At 51.8% G+C, this 19,074-nt stretch overlaps 2 protein-coding genes across 2 annotated transcripts; one reads left to right on the forward strand and one right to left on the reverse strand.

The window, feature by feature from the left end:
* Positions 1–7,184: 7,184 nt before the first annotated feature.
* Positions 7,185–9,040, reverse strand: LOC131764117 (cathelicidin-4-like). The gene is made up of 4 exons (XM_059077123.2): positions 8,843–9,040; positions 8,112–8,219; positions 7,898–7,969; positions 7,185–7,295 (listed from the first exon to the last, which is right to left on the reverse strand). Exons 1-4 carry the CDS (start codon positions 9,038–9,040, stop codon positions 7,185–7,187), a joined length of 489 nt encoding a protein of 162 aa, XP_058933106.2.
* A 7,584-nt stretch (positions 9,041–16,624) lies between these two features.
* On the forward strand, positions 16,625–17,282 carry LOC131764118 (zinc finger protein 124-like). Its single transcript, XM_059077124.2, has 2 exons — positions 16,625–16,825; positions 17,187–17,282. The coding sequence occupies exons 1-2, from the start codon at positions 16,634–16,636 to the stop codon at positions 17,280–17,282; spliced, it is 288 nt and encodes a 95-aa protein (XP_058933107.1). The 5' UTR covers positions 16,625–16,633.
* Positions 17,283–19,074: the final 1,792 nt, after the last annotated feature.

The following is a 19,074-nucleotide window of genomic DNA, read 5'->3' on the forward strand; positions in this document are numbered from 1 at the left end:
GGTCCCCAAGTCGGCCTCCTCCCAGCAAGCAGGACCCTCCTTTATGTCCCTCCTGGGCCTGATGCAATGGCCCAACCACACGTCTTCCTCACCTGCCCCATCCCTGATCTCCTCCCCGGCTGTGAGCAGGACTTGCCTCAGCCCCTGCTGTTGCCTCATAGGATTGCTGGGCAGTGGGCAAGGGAAGCCTCCCGTGAAGGTGAAGAAATGGTTTCTCCATCTCCCTGAAAACGTCTTGGCCTCTCCTGGGGCCCATGCGGAGTGTCAAAGGCAGGGTTGCTCAAGAGCGTTGAGTCCTCCAGGAGAGGGAGGAGCAGGCTCGGTCTTACGTCCCCTCTGCCTCCACACTCTGGCCTCTGCAGGGATAGGGTAAAGGAGTGTGTTCAGCACCGACCTCCAACTCTAGGCACTGCCTGGAACCCAAGAGGCACTCAGTTAAAGTTTGATGAATGGAGGACAGTACCAACTTCTTCTAGAGTCTTACCCGCCCAGCCTGTCTCTAGGCAGACTTCAACCTCCACCATCCTGTCCTCTGGGTCCAGCCGTCAGCCAGCCAGGGGCTTGGCTCCATCTGTCTCCTGTTCTGGATTCATCCTCACTGTTTTCTTGGTTATGGAGTTCTCCACAGGTCCCCAACAGACATGGCCTGTTCCCCTGACCCCTCCTCAACCAAGCATGGGAAGGGTCATCTGCACTGGGACCCCAATTCAGTGCCATCTCTCACACTCAAGACCACTGCAGGCTGGCCAGTCCCCACTGGATCCAAATTCACACTCAAGCCTTGTCTTCGACTATACAGACCCTAGAGACACCTCTGTCCTCCTGAAATGGCCCTTGACCGATTGTCCCCAGATGCCAATCTCCTGGGTGCCCTCCTGCCTCTCCCGTGGCTCCTGCTCGGTCTCCTCCAAGGACCCTCCTCCTAAGAGGCAGGGCTGGCACAGGTGCGTCCGGGCTGCTTCTCCTCCCAGTCCTCACACATTCCCGGGGACACCCTTTCTGAAGATACCAGTTATCAAGGACACACCTCCCTGGTCTGTATCTCTGAGCTCAAGACTCCCATGAGTGCCCCTGGTTGTCCGCACTGGGCTGTTGGCTGCTGTTGGCTGCGTGCCGCCACAGGAGCCCTGAGCTGAAAGCCTGGGAGCCCCACCTGCTCCTTCTTCCTCCTGAGGACACTCCCTCTGGCCTCCCACCAGCCCGGCCCAGCTCCTACCACGGTCTTCTCTCCTCTCAAGCGTAGCCACAGCCTCCGGACTCCACCTTCTCTGGTTCCAGGCTCTCCCCAGACCACTGTCCGCCCTCCACACCATTGTCTAGGGGCTCATGCCAAGCACTGATTTGGCCATTTCCCCCGCTGCCTTGAGGCAGGGGCACCAGGGTCTGGGTCTCGATGCTCCCTGTTGTCCGCAGCCCCCTCCCTGCAGGCCTCAGGTGTCAGGCTGCCCCATCCACCGCCACCGCTCAGACAGCGCTCAGCCCCCTGCTCTTCCCCATCTCTGCGCCTGACCCCTCTGCTTGCCCTGCGCTTCCTCCTGGGGAAGGCTTCCCTGAACTCCATCCAGAAACGGCACCTCCTCCTCTTGGCTCCCACAGCCTCAGGAAGTCTCTTCTGATTTGACCCCAAGTGGCTCCCTGTCCAGTGCTGTGGATCAGACACCAGGCTGGGGTGGTCAGTGTGGGAGGCGGTGAGAACACAGCCGGAAAGATCATGGGCCAAAGCCATAGAGGTGCCACAGGCCAAGAAGGAGATTCTTGTACAGTTTTCTGGAGGAACGACCATGTGGCTGTGAGGCGTGGGGTAGCTCCCGGACTCAGCCGGCCTGCGGGACTCTTGGGGGCACGGCCAGGGCACCTCAGAAGGTGGCAGCCTGGATGGATGGTGCTGGTTGCGCACTCAGCCTTGGAGAAGGAAGGAGAGGTGGGCTTCTGTGCAACCTGGTTTCACAGTCCACGCGTTGCCCCAGTGGCCTCTTGGTCAAGCTGTGTCCTTTCCCCAAGTCAAGGGAGGAAAAGTAGGTGATTACAGTAGAAAATAATTAGCAATACACATGGTTACTGGGTGTCTGTAATCCTCCCTTTGCTTTCCTGCCTCTGCACCATTGCATTTCCTAAACCTTAGGGCTGAGGTCCCCTTCCCCATCCTTCCATGGGGACAGGCAAGCGGTTGTTCAAGGACAAGGTCTGATAAAGGAGTCAACCCTGGGAAAGACCTTGGGAGCAACTGGCCTATAACTGATGCTCCTTCAAGAGCAGCTGTTAGTATCAACAGGCCAGAAAGCCGTCCCCAGGGCTACCCAGGTCCTTGGACTCTGGAGTCAGGACGACGTGTGTTTGAATTCTTGGTTTGCCTCTCACCAGCTGTGACTTCCTTGCAAATACTCTGCTCTGGTGGAAGTCTCAGCAGTACGGGAGAGTGAACCCAGCTACAATGACCTCAGAGAAACCGACGTGGCTCCATTTTCCTGCAGTTCTCTCTCCAGGCTCTTGCTTAGAGAGAGAGAGAAGCAGGGGGGAGAGGGAAGCGGGGGACGGGGGGTGGATAAAGGAGCAGCATCAAGCGAGGGAGGATCTCTGAGGCCACAGTAGCTGTGCCCTGAGGTGGTCAGGCTGGGCCCTGGGCACTCTCTCCACGCCCCCTCCTAACCCAACAGAGGACACACCAGCCAAGAGACGGGAGCAGAGGCTCCTGCAGAGGCTGCTGCAAGAGTGTTGCCACCACCTCGTCCCCAACCTGGGGCTCCCACCTTTCCCAGCTCCCCTCTATTCCCCCCGCCCAGTCTGGTTGAGCCAGCCATCCTTTCCCATCATGCTCTGCACTTAAAACCCCCAACTGGACGAGGCACAGCCTCACCTGTGTTTAGACACATCCTCATCCTGGCCCCAGAGCCCAGGACTTCCGGGCAAACAGAGCAGAGTGGTTAAGAGAAGGAGCAGGGCCAGGGCTGAGTGCCCTGGCTTCCGGTCCCCCGGCCCCGGCCTCTGCCCAACCTGCCGACCACCTATGTCAACTTAAACCAGACTTTCACCAGCTGCCCCTCCTCTTTGTCTGTAAAATGGAAGATTTCTTACAGTTGCACAGAAGGCCCTCCTCTCCCTCATGGAGAAATTCCTCCCATCCAAATTTCAAGGTGAGGTCCAGAGACTCAGTCTCCATAAAGCCTTCCCCGACTCCTGGGGGTAAAGGGGGACAGCAGCCGTCCACTCCATACCCACCTCACCGGACATGCTCACTTGGAGAAGGCTGGCAAGCGCAGGCCATTATCAGCGTCCCCCCGAGAAGTCCCCCTTTTCGGGATCCTCCCTCACGGACGCTCACTCGTGTGCATGAGGACAAAGGAAGCAAGATGCGTCCTGCATCTTCTTTTTGCCTACTTGGGGACTGGAAACCTTCCAGACATGTGTCGGTAGGAATGCTCTGTCCTTTCTATGTCCTAGAGTGCAGCCATTTAAAAAGAATGTTGTGTAAACTCCGCAAATATCCATCAATAGTGAAAGTAAATGTATTCTGGTATATTCGGACAGTGGAATACTAACTAAGCAATAAAAATTTCCCCAACTATAATACATACAAAAACATGGTAGATTCTCCCAACCATGCTTCTCAGTGCAGTGGCCTCTCTTGTTGTGGAGCACGGCTCTAGGATGCGGGCTTCAGTAGTTGTGTCTCACAGGCCCTAGAGCGGAGGCTCACTAGTTGTGGCGCACAGGCCTAGTAGCTCCACAGCATGTGGGATCCTCCTGGACCAAGGCTCGAACCCGTGTCCCCTGCATTGGCAGGTGGATTCTTAACCACTGCACCACCAGGGAAGCCCCTACCATATATATGTTATAGTTCAATTTTCTATGAGTTTCAAATTCTGGCAACACGAACCTAAGGGTTTCAAAGTCAGGGTCATGGTTATGGGGAGGCGGTAGCAACTGGAAGGGAGATAAGATTTCTAGGTGCATTACACAAATGTATACATATAGCAAAAACTCCACAAGACGTACACTTATCATTAGTGCACATTTGACATGTACATACAATATTTCAACTCCCTGGGCCTCATGGACTCCTGTCCTACTCTGACCACTTTGTAAAATCCCCAATGCCCCTTGGCTTACAGCACCACGCCCACCCCACTCCCCTCCTGCACCACCACCCTGGACACCTCGGGCTCTTCTCTCTTCTCTCCACATCAGGCCCCGCACCTGACCCACCTGGGACGAGTGGATGAACTCTTCACAGCTCCACCGCAGTCACAGGCCACGTTCCCTAGAAGCAAGGCCTCAGCTGGGAAGTGAGAGGCATCTGATTGATTGAGGGGTGTTGTCAGGAGGAGGGAGGTGGAGAGGAGCAGGATAGGGCAGAGGAAGGAGCTGAGCAGGGATGTGCTCTACCCTGAGAAGAGCTTCAGCCTCACCCACAAAAGCCTGGAACCCCTGCTTTAGGACTGACTGAGACGGGGGCTGGGCTTTGATGTCCCCTCATAGTTAGTCCCCACCCACAGGCTGAGGGCAGAGGGGACACAACCCCCCAGGCATCTCCTGGCAAGGCTGTGAAGGCAGCTGTGAAGGGGGCACCCGTGAGCCATTAGCATCCATCCGTATTGCACATTTCAAACAGCTGGGGGACTGGGGGCAGCCGCCCAGTGAGGGGGATCTGGGCAGGGCACTCACAGGACCTGCTGCCCAGTGGCCCGCCCAGGGACCAGCATCCCCCTGGCTCCTAAGAGCCAACCTGGTCAAAACGGAGCTTTCATCTCCGCCCACACGCATCGCATACCTACACCAGGACACTGACCAGACCGTGACCATGCTCTCTGGAAGCTCCCCACACCCCCGCCGCATTGTCCAGCCTGTCAGGGAATCAACCTGCCTCATCCTGTCTGCAGTAACTCCATCCCAGTCAGCCCCGCACTCTGCCAGCCTCTTGGGCAGCCCTCCTTCCATTCTCTCTTCCCTCCTCTGTTGGCCACTGCCCTGGCCTGATGCTCAAAGCCATTTATGGAAGGGTCTGAAACTTGTTCTTTCACGGGTAAGGGGCCTAGTGGTCACACAGCAGACACTCTCACCATCCAATCACTTTAGAAAGCACTGACAAGGCCTGCAGACCTCCCTGCCAGGGACCACTTTGGCTCCCTGGCCAAGGGTGGAGATGAAAACAATGTAAGCATCCAACCCTTTCCACTATCAGCGGTCACCTATGCATGTTGAGGGCCTCGTCATGGCAAGGCACATCTGGCCAACACCGATGTAAAATATGAAAGGACAAGACAGGGCTGAGGATAGAAAAGGGTTGCCATGGTATCAGGACAGGCAGTCATGGGAGGATATTGGAAACAGATGTGACCAGCACAGACCCATATCATCCTGATGAGTGATCCCTCTCTCGGGTTGGGCAGGGATGTGTCAGCTGTGATGGGCCTGACATGTAGCATTTGCTGATTTCCATGGTGTAAGTATTTCCATCAAGGCCGATTTCAAGCTACCAAAAGTTTAACAACCAGCTCGGAAAATCCTGACCATTTAACAACTGGCTCTGGCAAGCCTGTATCCTCTGGCACAGACACAGCACAAGCCCCTGGGTTTCCTCTGCGGGGATTCCTTCCTCAGCTTGGGTTGATGTAGAGTGAGAAGCATGAGGTTCCTCTAACCTGCCTGAGATCAGCCCCACCTGCTCACCAAGAGGAGACAAGCCTGACAGGTAACAAAGTAAATGCTCTGTGAGATCCTGTCCTCTGTCCCTGTCAGAGAGGGGAATCTGTGTCTTGGTACAGGTTGGCCCACAAGCAGACCTAAGACAAGCATTTAGTGGAAGTAGTTTGTTTGGGAGGTGATTCCAGAAAGCGCCAGCACGAGTGTAGAGAAGGGAGACAGGGCAGGACCTGAGTCAGAAGAGGATGTGTCAATGAACAGGTCACCGAAGTGGGTGACAGGGGCTCAAGCCAGCTGGGGACCTCAGGGGGAGGTGTGACATGTCTGGGAGTGGGCCGACCAAGGAGTGAGGAAGAGGGGGTATTTTTCCACTAAGTCTCCCCAACGGCTGGTTGAGGCTGCTCCCTGCGTTCAGATTCCCCAGTGTTTCCAGTCTGCCCCAGAGCAAAGGTCAGCCAGAGAATGGGGAGGGGGCAGGATGTGCATAGTGTCTGAAACACCCAGGCACACAGAGATGTGACCCATGTGTCACTCTGTGTGTCTTTCACATTCATGCAGAGCTCTTCACTCTGATGAGCAGGATGCTTTTTTTTTAAATTTAATTTTATTTATTTTTTTATACAGCAGGTTCTTATTAGTTATCCATTTTGTACATATTCGTGTATATATGTCAATCCCAATCTCCCAGTTCATCACACCACCATGACCACCACCCTCCCCCGCCACTTTCCCCCTTGGTGTCCATAGGTTTGTTCTCTACATCTCAGGATGCTTATTTTTAATGCTGCATATTTTTGTAGCAGGTGATTCCCTAAACACAAGCCCACCACTGAAATCTCAGACCCAGCTAAAGAAACAGTGATATGTCTCAATGCCAGAGGAAAAGCCAGAAAGGATAGGCTTTTCCAGACTTCAGATTGTCAAGAAGTGGAACACTATGGGTATTGTAACTGCGGGCTTAGCCCTGAGACTGAACTGCGTCTCTGTGAGTGTTTAACAAATGCCTGGCCCCTCTGGACTGTCACCTCCATGTGAGCAGGGACAGCATCCCCACCAGCACTGCACACAGAGCAGGTCTCCTTAAGCCCCTACTGGGTGTTGGAGGAGGAGGGCAGAGGCGTGTGAAGGGCACGAGAGGGACCCGAGAATGGAGACGCTGTGCTGGACCTCTTGACCCTGATACCTCTCTTCATGCCCGCCTGGAAGGAACAGGGGCCCCCTCCATGACTGTCTTTACAGGAGTGATCTCTCTCTCTCTCTCTCTCTCTCTCTCTCTCTCTCTCTCTCTCACACACACACACACACACACACACACACACTCACACACACACACACACAGAGGAGGCATCCCAGAGGTAAGGACTTGGTCCCAGTAAGTGGTAAGAATGAGAAAGTTGAAATTGAAGCCTGGAGGAAGTTGTTTTCACAAGAATTTATTTTTCACCGTCCAGAAGTCTGAGCCAGAACATATCAGACCCTTAGGACTCTTCCCTGGGCTCAGGGTTCACCAAAAGCCCTTAATGGGTGTGACATCAGGCAATCCTTCACCGTTTTCCGGGAATCCTTCGGAAGCGGTTCCTTGGCGGGAACCACAGGGGTCGCCATGGCCGTCGCCAACGTGTACGCCAGAAAGGAATTATCCTGACACTCTGAAGCTGTGAGCCACAACGAAATTTGTTTCTTTTGTGACTAGGCAGGGGTCAAGACGAGACCCCTCCCTCCCCACATGAACAACCCCCTAACGGACACACCAGGAGCACTGGGCCCTGTTCACCCTTAAGCTGTGACCTTTGGAGCATGTGGTTGAATCCCTACAGCCACAGACATATGGGGAAACTGAGGCCCACGGACGGCAAGGGTCTTCCCAGGATCACAAGTCCATCCCAGCAAAGCTGGACGGGAGCAGGGGCTGAAAGCCCATTACTCCAGTCAGTACCTCTCAAATTCAGCAGTCAGAATCCCCTGGAGGCCTTGTGAAAATGCAAATGGCTGGGCCCCAGCCCAGAGTCTGATTCAGGAGGTCTGAGTGGAGCCTGGGAATCTGCCTTTCTGTCATGTTCCCGGGTGGGACCCCACTTAGAGAACCACTGCTCTAAGGGATGGCAGAGCCAGTCCTGGAGGCCTGTGGCTCGGGTGAGGGAGGAACCAGGGTAGGAGGGCCATTCTCTGCCCTCGAAGGGGCAACGGGTATTTGGTCCAAAGGATGCTCCACAACCCATCCCATTATCAGTTCCACAACACAGAAGGGGCCACTCACCTCATTACAGTCTATGTCAAATTGGTCCTTGGACTGGTCCAGGGTGACAGTCCCCACACACTGTTTCACCAGCTGGAAAGGGAGGCTTGAGGTCAAACTGGAACCCTTGGGTCATCACCTCCCAAACTCAACCCAGGGGCTGGAAATCTTCCCGGAAGTCCCCTGTTCACATCCCTGGGAAGCATCCACCAGTGCCCCCAGGCCCCAGCCTCACCCCATTCTCTTTGAAGTCACACTGCTCCTGGGGCTGTTGGGTCGTCCTGGGGCACACGGTCTCCTTCACCGTGAAGCTCACAGGCTTCGGAGTGTCCAGGTCCTGGTCCTGCTCAAGGATAAACGTAAGGAGACTGAGCTCAGACTCATGCTTCCTTCTCTGACCTGTCTCCCTGCCCCCACCTAGACGGCAGCCTCTCCAGCCCCTCCTGTGTGCCTGGCCCCTGGCTTGGTGCTGGGTGCACAGGGGAAGGGGACAGAGCCCACTCCTGGCCTCGTGGGCACACAGAGAACAGGAGCGGGCCGCACACCACCTCTGTTGAGACCACCTGCACCTCTGAGGGGCTGAAGGAAGTCAGGGGCCGTCTGCAGGGAGAGGCCTCATCACTGTAACCGCCAGGCTGAGCAGAGCCCTCTCTGGTAGGGAGACAATGACGAGCAGATGGGACTAAAACCAGGAAGTCACATCACAGAGCCAAGGACACCCCTCGCTCCGTCCTTGGAGCTCCCAGAAGGCCCTTAAGCATGAACAGGGTGTACAGGGCACCTGTTTTCACAGTAGAGATGCTAAGGCAGGAAGCCTCATGCTGGGAGGGGACCCCCTGGAAGAGGTGGGAGCCCACCTAGAGGGGAAGTGCCTTCCTGACAGGAGGCACAACCTGAGCAGAGGGGGTGACAGTGTGGCCAAGACTAGTGGGAGACAGCCCCCTCCCCAGGCCCCTCCTGACTCACGGCCTTGGGAGGCGGGTCCAGCTCCAGGAGGCGGTAGAGATTAGCTTCTGAGGACCGCTCGTTGAAGCGATCCACAGCAAGAAGCACAGCTTCCCTGTAGCTGAGGGTCTGGGCGCTGGCCGAGGGCACCACGAGTCCCAGCAGCAGTAGCCACAGTGACCACCGCCCCAGGACGAGCATGGCCCTCTGAGTCTCCATGGTCCCCAAGTCGGCCTCCTCCCAGCAAGCAGGACCCTCCTTTATGTCCCTCCTGGGCCTGATGCAATGGCCCAACCACACGTCTTCCTCACCTGCCCCATCCCTGATCTCCTCCCCGGCTGTGAGCAGGACTTGCCTCAGCCCCTGCTGTTGCCTCATAGGATTGCTGGGCAGTGGGCAAGGGAAGCCTCCCGTGAAGGTGAAGAAATGGTTTCTCCATCTCCCTGAAAACGTCTTGGCCTCTCCTGGGGCCCATGCGGAGTGTCAAAGGCAGGGTTGCTCAAGAGCGTTGAGTCCTCCAGGAGAGGGAGGAGCAGGCTCGGTCTTACGTCCCCTCTGCCTCCACACTCTGGCCTCTGCAGGGATAGGGTAAAGGAGTGTGTTCAGCACCGACCTCCAACTCTAGGCACTGCCTGGAACCCAAGAGGCACTCAGTTAAAGTTTGATGAATGGAGGACAGTACCAACTCCTTCTAGAGTCTTACCCGCCCAGCCTGTCCCTAGGCAGACTTCAACCTCCTCCATCCTGTCCTCTGGGTCCAGCCGTCAGCCAACCAGGGGCTTGGCTCCATCTGTCTCCTGTCCTGGATTCATCCTCACTGTTTTCTTGGTTACGGAGTTCTCCACAGGTCCCCAACAGACATGGCCTGTTCCCCTGACCCCTCCTCAACCAAGCATGGGAAGGGTCATCTGCACTGGGACCCCAATTCAGTGCCATCTCTCACACTCAAGACCACTGCAGGCTGGCCAGTCCCCACTGGATCCAAATTCACACTCAAGCCTTGTCTTCGACTATACAGACCCTAGAGACACCTCTGTCCTCCTGAAATGGCCCTTGACCGATTGTCCCCAGATGCCAATCTCCTGGGTGCCCTCCTGCCTCTCCCGTGGCTCCTGCTCGGTCTCCTCCAAGGACCCTCCTCCTAAGAGGCAGGGCTGGCACAGGTGCGTCCGGGCTGCTTCTCCTCCCAGTCCTCACACATTCCCGGGGACACCCTTTCTGAAGATACCAGTTATCAAGGACACACCTCCCTGGTCTGTATCTCTGAGCTCAAGACTCCCATGAGTGCCCCTGGTTGTCCGCACTGGGCTGTTGGCTGCTGTTGGCTGCGTGCCGCCACAGGAGCCCTGAGCTGAAAGCCTGGGAGCCCCACCTGCTCCTTCTTCCTCCTGAGGACACTCCCTCTGGCCTCCCACCAGCCCGGCCCAGCTCCTACCACGGTCTTCTCTCCTCTCAAGCGTAGCCACAGCCTCCGGACTCCACCTTCTCTGGTTCCAGGCTCTCCCCAGACCACTGTCCGCCCTCCACACCATTGTCTAGGGGCTCATGCCAAGCACTGATTTGGCCATTTCCCCCGCTGCCTTGAGGCAGGGGCACCAGGGTCTGGGTCTCGATGCTCCCTGTTGTCCGCAGCCCCCTCCCTGCAGGCCTCAGGTGTCAGGCTGCCCCATCCACCGCCACCGCTCAGACAGCGCTCAGCCCCCTGCTCTTCCCCATCTCTGCGCCTGACCCCTCTGCTTGCCCTGCGCTTCCTCCTGGGGAAGGCTTCCCTGAACTCCATCCAGAAACGGCACCTCCTCCTCTTGGCTCCCACAACCTCAGGAAGTCTCTTCTGATTTGACCCCAAGTGGCTCCCTGTCCAGTGCTGTGGATCAGACACCAGGCTGGGAGGTCAGTGTGGGAGGGGTGAGAACACAGCCAGAAAGATCATGGGCCAAAGCCATAGAGGTGCCACAGGCCAAGAAGGAGATTCTTGTACAGTTTTCTGGAGGAACGACCATGTGGCTGTGAGGCGTGGGGTAGCTCCCGGACTCAGCCGGCCTGCGGGACTCTTGGGGGCATGGCCAGGGCACCTCAGAAGGTGGCAGCCTGGATGGATGGTGCTGGTTGCGCACTCAGCCTTGGAGAAGGAAGGAGAGGTGGGCTTCTGTGCAACCTGGTTTCACAGTCCACGCATTGCCCCAGTGGCCTCTTGGTCAAGCTGTGTCCTTTCCCCAAGTCAAGGGAGGAAAAGTAGGTGATTACAGTAGAAAATAATTAGCAATACACATGGTTACTGGGTGTCTGTAATCCTCCCTTTGCTTTCCTGCCTCTGCACCATTGCATTTCCTAAACCTTAGGGCTGAGGTCCCCTTCCCCATCCTTTCATGGGGACAGGCAAGCGGTTGTTCAAGGACAAGGTCTGATAAAGGAGTCAACCCTGGGAAAGACCTTGGGAGCAACTGGCCTATAACTGATGCTCCTTCAAGAGCAGCTGTATCAACAGGCCAGAAAGCCGTCCCCAGGGCTACCCAGGTCCTTGGACTCTGGAGTCAGGACGACGTGTGTTTGAATTCTTGGTTTGCCTCTCACCAGCTGTGACTTCCTTGCAAATACTCTGCTCTGGTGGAAGTCTCAGCAGTACGGGAGAGTGAACCCAGCTACAATGACCTCAGAGAAACCGACGTGGCTCCATTTTCCTGCAGTTCTCTCTCCAGGCTCTTGCTTAGAGAGAGAGAGAAGCAGGGGGAGAGGGAAGCGGGGGGCGGGGGGTGGATAAAGGAGCAGCATCAAGCGAGGGAGGATCTCTGAGGCCACAGTAGCTGTGCCCTGAGGTGGTCAGGCTGGGCCCTGGGCACTCTCTCCACGCCCGCTCCTAACCCAACAGAGGACACACCAGCCAAGAGACGGGAGCAGAGGCTCCTGCAGAGGCTGCTGCAAGAGTGTTGCCACCACCTCGTCCCCAACCTGGGGCTCCCACCTTTCCCAGCTCCCCTCTATTCCCCCGCCCAGTCTGGTTGAGCCAGCCATCCTTTCCCATCATGCTCTGCACTTAAAACCCCCAACTGGACGAGGCACAGCCTCACCTGTGTTTAGACACATCCTCATCCTGGCCCCAGAGCCCAGGACTTCCGGGCAAACAGAGCAGAGTGGTTAAGAGAAAGAGCAGGGCCAGGGCTGAGTGCCCTGGCTTCTGGCTCCCTGATCCCGGCCTCTGCCCAACCTGCCGACCACCTATGTCAACTTAAACCAGACTTTCACCAGCTGCCCCTCCTCTTTGTCTGTAAAATGGAAGATTTCTTACAGTTGCACAGAGGGCCCTCCTCTCCCCCGTGGAGAAATTCCTCCTATCCGAATTTGGAGGTGAGGGTCAGAGACTCTGGACAGCAGGCCCTTTTTCGTGCACAGGTGTAAACAGATGTCTCTGAGGCTGAGCAGCTGCAGTGGCACAGCCCACACATTTGGCTTTAACTTAGCTGATTCAGCCTTGAAGGATCAGGCATCGTCAGGAACCTGGGCGGGCCAAAGTCCCCAAGAAGCTCTGACACAGACCCCACATCTGAGAGAGCCACATCTGGAACGTGACCAGCCACGTTTCCCTCTAGATGTTCCACTCTAAATACCCCATTTACCTCTTCTCTGGGAAATAGTCATTTTGTTGGTGTTTTCACTTTTCACCCTTCCCATGATAGGGGTGTTTCTCTGTTAGGCTCTTAACATCCGCTAATGCCCAATAACAAGCTAGCGATGCCTCCTGAATGGGAGGTAGTATCCCATTCCAGGCTGCATAATTCTCAGTCCCCAACATTTGTCATTGGAAAGGCTCTTTAAGACAAATTGGCCTGAGTGGGAGGCAGTCTGTACAGCCTGCTGGTTGCTTTCTTTAAGCACTTGTGCGTCCACAGCTCTTTAGTTGGCGTGCGGTGATCTCCTGGCCCGTCCACCCCTCTCTTCTAAACTGCTTTGTTGCCACCATGTGGCTGCGCAGGGGAGCCTGGAGGACTCCCACTGTGCACTTTTCCCAATGTCACCATCCTAACCGTGGCTTTTCCCTGGTGGCAGCACCCCTCACAGTCAGAGGTAGTGGTCATCCTAAAACCTCTATCTCCACAGCCATTCAGCCAGATCATCTACCTGACTGTGTGCAATGTCCACCAAATGAAACAACACAGATTAATTTAAAGGACGTGGTAAGGCCAGTGTTGGCTGAAACGGCACCTTTTTAAAAATATATATTTTTATTAACTGCATTATAGATGGATTAAGTCACTTTTTTTTCCCCACACCAAATGGCATGCAGAACTTCCCCGACCAGGGATCAAACCCGTGCCCGCTGCATTGGAAGAGCAGAGTCTTAACCACTGGACCACCAGGAAAGTCCTGAAGCGCACGTTTGTAACCTAAAAAAGACAGCCTGAAGCGCCACCCTTGCCAGGAGAGAAGTGGTCAAAGATCTCATTAGGAGTGCATAGGGTCAGAGCCCCGTGGAGTGTGGCTTTTTCTACTACAAAACCAGAGAGGGTCAGGTTTTAATAGGCATTTCAAGTTTGGCACAGGGGTAGTCTTAGTACCAGGAACATCAAGTTCATTACTTTGTAAAAGGCAGCAATTTTACTTTGATGCTGGAGGGATTCAGTTTTGTGGATTCACCCTCATAGTGTCAAGAAACTTGAAACTTGAAACTAGCCTCTGAGTACTGTTATTTTTCAGTCACTCCTGCACTGTTGATAATACACAAGGCAGAGGCATCAGATGGAAACCTTTGGCTTCCCAATCAACAAAACATCACCTACACATGAAAACACTGGACAATGTTGTCAGTGCATTGTGGGAAGCTCCTTCCACTCCATGTTGAAGTGATATATTATTGAATACAGATGCAATTAATTACAGATGTATTCTGTAAACCTTAGGCCAATCACATAAAAGTATTTAAACAGAAGTATAAATAGTAGGCCAAAAGCAGACCTAAAGAAAAATCATAAAAACAATTCAAAAGAGGAATTCCCTGGCAGTCCGGTGGTTAGGGCCCCGGGTTTGATCCCTGGTCAGGGAACCAAGATCCCACAAGCCAGAATCTTTTAAAATAAATAAATAAATAATTTTTTTAAAATCAAAAGAAGGCAGAAAAAGAGGGAAAAATAAGGTACTAACTGAATGTATAAAAGAGCTTTGAGATATGAGGTTATAATCCAGATGTGTCAGTGATTACATTATGTAAACCTTATGTTAACCAGGTTTTCTACTTTCTGTTTCTGATGTTTTCACATCCCCTGCCAGGGTTAGCAGATGCCTTGAGACAGCAGAGTCTCTCCCTCAGCTCGCCTTTCACATGCAAACTGACCAGCACCCCACCCCACCCTCTCTGCTGCTGAGACTCTAACCCCCTGTCCTAATCGCCCCGGGGTCAGGCATCAACAACTTGGGCAGCCCCTACACCCCAGCCCCAGCTCACTGAAATTACTCAAGCTAGCCGATCCTAAACCTGGTCAGCCTCACTCTCAAGCCTCATCCATTCCTTGCCTGGAGAACATCACACGGGCTTCCCCGCAGTGCCCCGCCCTGGCTCTCTGCCTGTCACTGTCCTCTCCTGTGGGCCAGCACGACCCGCTCCTCCCCCCCACCCCCGGGAACTGTGAGCAACACACTCACTCTGCACCTGTGATGGGCTCCCGATCTGGTGATGTGAACACAGCTGAGTAAAACCCAAACCCTGGGGGCATAGAAACCACTGAGAGAGACAGAGCCAGAGACAGAGACAGGGAGGAAGAGAGAGGGAGGGAAAGAGAAAGAGAGAAACAAACAATTTAGGCAAAATGTAGGTGACCCTGGGAATAGAGAATATGAAAGTTTTAAGTACTATTTTTGATATTTTCCATAAGTTCGAAATTATTGCCAAATAAAATGTCTTTTTTAATTTTAAAGACACAACATTGAGGGAATTCTCTAGCGGTGCAGTGGTTAGGACGCCATGTTTCCACTGCAGGGGGCATGGGTTAGATCCCTTGCTGGGAAGTAAGATCCAGCAAGCCTCTTGGTGCAGCCAAAAAAAAAAAAAGATACAACATTGAGTAATAGGATAAGCATTACATTCTATTTGTAACTTGCTTCTACTCTTCAGTCAAACTCTTCCCCCATAGCTGTCCCCTTCCCTTGGGAATAATGAGTCAATAAAACACTATTTCTGTTTATGCTGCTTAAAGTATATTTTAATGAGTATAAATATAACTTTTGGAGATTAAAGTGAATACATAAAATTTTCATTTATATAAATTACACACAAACACACTGCCACAAATGTCCATAGAACCACACTGCATACACCCCTACAATCACACATAAGCCTGCACACCCACACTCACAACACCGCTGCACAGCCATATATACACATACACACACACACACTTTATACACTCCTCTTACACACACATCCACACACATGCAAACTCAATCCACCCTCATAAACTTCACACATACCCACACACACCCAGACACATCCCCCGAACACATTTCAGACACCCAGACACCTACGCACACACACACGAACTCACACCCACACTTCTCCTATACAACCTCACATCACAAAAATTACACTCAAATACATATCCACAAACACCCCACACATACCATATATATTACACATACACAAGCAAACACACCTGTGCCCACACCAACACCCTCACAAATACACTTCAAAACACCTCACACATGACACACACCTTGACACCTTAACAACCAACAACCTCATTCCACATACACACAAACACACACACAAACTTTTTTAGAAAAGAAAATTCAGAAGGTTGTGGAAATGTTCCAGATTAAAGGAGGCTAATAGGAAGTCACAAATTCCTGATACACCTGACCCTAGGCTGAATCCTATACCGGAGGTGACAAAATGCTGTAAACTAAAGCACATTATTTTATCAACTGACACAATGGGACTGGGCCAGGATGTAGGAAAAAATGTTGTATCCATGTAAATGTACATAGTTGATAATTGCTCTGTAGTTATATAAGAGGCTACCCTTAGTCTCAAGAAATACAAATGGAGTTATTTAAGGGCAAACAGTCAGCTCTATCACCTCAGCTTTAAATAACTTCTCTGTGCCTCCATTGCCTTGTCTAACACAAAACAATTCTATGTAAAAGCTAGTTCTCAACTAGGACAATTCCTTTGTCCTAGCACAAAACAATTCTATTTAATAGCTAGTTCTCAGTTTTACTGACAGAAATTTATGGCGCCAGTGTTCTGGAGAGGTGTGATTTTAGTCTTAATAAAATCTCATTCAATAGAGATGAAATCCAGTCGAAACAGGAGTGAGAGGATGAAGTACCCCAGGGGAAACCCAGCTCCTAGTCCTCTGCCTGACAAGACACCAGGGCAGGGAAGCCCCCAGGCACTGCCTTCAAAGTCACCATGAGGCCTCCCGCTTACCCTGCAGTACCCACAGATGGCCAGAGGGGGTGATCTCAGAGCAGCTCCAGCAAGTGCCCACTGTCCCCAGACAGAAGCAGCATTTATTTCCCTGCCAGGGTGGCTGCACTGCTACCAGGAAAACCACTTCCCCAGGACTGACTTATCCATTAGGTACAGTAGGCACACTGCTTAGGGACCATGATACTTTTGGGGCCCACAAAATATTTTTAAATAACTTTTTTTACAATGAGAAGAACGAATATATAATGAATATATAATACAGAGTGCAGGAGGTCGCATGTCTTGTCCGGTTCACTGGCCCGTTAACTCTCATGTACCTTCTGTTGCTCTGTGTTCTGCATTGGTCCTTGGAGTCGTTAGGAGGGTCTCAGACAGACCCAGGAAACCTCGAAATGGACTCATTGGCCTTTGAGGATGTGGCTGTGAACTTCACCCTGGAGGAGTGGGTTTTACTGGATTCCTCACAGAGGAAACTCTACAGAGATGTGATGCAGGAAAACTTCCGGAACCTGGTCTCAGTAGAAAGAAAACAGGAAGATCATGACATTGAAGATCTGTACAAAAACCACGGGAGAAAATTAAGAAGTCCTATGGTAGAAAGACCCTCTTAAAGTAAAGACAGTAGTTCCTGTGGAGAAAACTTCACCCTTATTCCAACTCTCAATCTGAAGAAGAAAACTCTTGGTTTAAAACCATGGGAATGCAGTGCATCTGCAAAAGTCTTCATGCATCATTCATCCTTTAATAGACACGCGAAATGTCACATTGAAGACAAACCAAGAGAGTATCAAAAGTACCGAGAGAAGGTATATAAATGTAAAGAATGTGGGAAAGCATTCATTTCTCCTAGTTCTCTTAGCACACATGAAAGGAATCACACTGGGGAGAAACCCTAAGAATATGAACAATGTGGAAAAGTCTTTCAATATCAAAAATCCTTCCAACTACACAAAAGAACTCACACAGGGGAGAAACCCTATGAATGTAAGGAATGTGGGAAAGCCTTCACGAGGGAAACAACTTTTAGAAAACACATGGTAACACACACTGGAGATTTACCTTATAAATGTCAGAAATGTGAGAAAGCATTCATTTATCCCAGTTGTCTTCGAATGCATGAAAGCAGTCACAATGGAGAGAAACCCTATCAATGTAAACAATGTGGAAAAGCCTTTAAAAGTCCTGAAACTATTCAAATACATGAAAGAATTCACAGAGGAGAGAAACTCTGTGAATGTAAGCAGTGTGGTAAAGCCTTCAATCATTTCAGCTACTTACAGCTACACAAAAGACATCACACAAGAGAGACACTGTATGTGTGTAAAACATGTTCTAAAGTATTGAATACTGCCTGGTCTCTTTGAAGTCATGAAAGAATCCAAACCAGAGAAAAACTCTATTAATGTAAGGAATGTGGGAAAGCCTTCACATGGAAAATAACCCTACAGAAACACATGATAACACACACTGGAGATGGACCTTATAAATATAAAGAATGTGAGAGAGTATTCATTAATCCCAGTTCTCTTAAAATACATGAAAGGATTCACACTGGAGAGAAACAATATCAATGTGAACAATGTGGTAAAAGTAATAGATCTCCAGCAGTTTTGAAAATACATCAAAGGACCCATACTTAAGAAAAACGCTATATGGGCTTCCCTGGTGATGCAGTGGTTGGGAGTCCGCCTGCCGATGCAGGGGATGCGGGTTCATGCCCTGGTCCGGGAAGATCCCACATGCTGCAGAGCGGCTGGGCCTGTGAGTCATGGCCGCTGAGCCTGCACGTCTGGAGCCCTGTGATGGGAGAGGTCACAGCAGTGAGAGGCCCGCGTACCACAAAAAAAAAAAAAAAAAAAAAAAGAAAAAAGAAAAACCCTATGAATGTAAAAATGAAGGGAAAACCTTCACTTCCACATATGTTCAAGCGCATGAAAGAATTCACACTGGACAGAAACCCTATCAATGACAGGAATGTGGGAAATCCTTCATTTGTCTCTCAGTCCTTCAAAGACCTGAGACTGCACACTGGACAGAAATCATAAAATGTGATGAATGTGGGAATGGCTCTTCTGATCTTAGTAGTTTATGAAAACATAAAAGGATTTACTAGATAAAACCTTGTTTGTGAACAGCCTGGGAAACACTTCAATTGGCCAATATCTTTACATATAAAAACTCCCATGGAGAAAATAAATGTAAGTAACATGAGATAACTTGATTGAAAGTAATCTATGCCTAATGTTCCAGAAAACCTTCAATATGAAAGAGTTGTTTTTACTTTTATTTATTATTATTATTATTATTTTTTGCCAGGCTGGGCATCATGCAGGGGATCTTACTTCCCCAATCAGGGATCAAACCCGTGCCCTGTGCAGTGGAAGCACAGAGTCCTAACCACTGGACTGCCAGTGAAGTCCAGAAAGAGTTGTTTTAAAAGTTTATAGGACTTCGTGTTGGTGCAGTGGTTAAGAATCTGCCTGCCAATACTACAGGGTACACAGGTTCGAGCCCTGGTCCTAGAAGATCCCACATGCCTCAGAGCAACTAAGCCTGTGCTCCACAACTACTGAGCCTGTGCTCTAGAGCCCACGAGCCACAACTACTGAGCCTGTGTGCCACAACTATCGAAGACCATGTGCCTAGAGCCCATGCTCTGCAACAAGGGAAACTGCCAAAATGAGAAGCCCACGCACCACACGAAAAGTAGCCCCGGCTCGTGGCAACTAGAGAAAGCCTGCACACAGCAGCAAAGACCCAATGCAACCAAAAAAAAAAAGTTTATAAATATGCTGTGTTTACTCAGGATCTTCCTTCAAGGGTATCCTTCGAT

The sequence above is a fragment of the Kogia breviceps genome, chromosome 10 (genome assembly GCF_026419965.1).
Source record: "Kogia breviceps isolate mKogBre1 chromosome 10, mKogBre1 haplotype 1, whole genome shotgun sequence".
In the NCBI taxonomy this organism is placed as follows: domain Eukaryota; kingdom Metazoa; phylum Chordata; class Mammalia; order Artiodactyla; family Physeteridae; genus Kogia; species Kogia breviceps.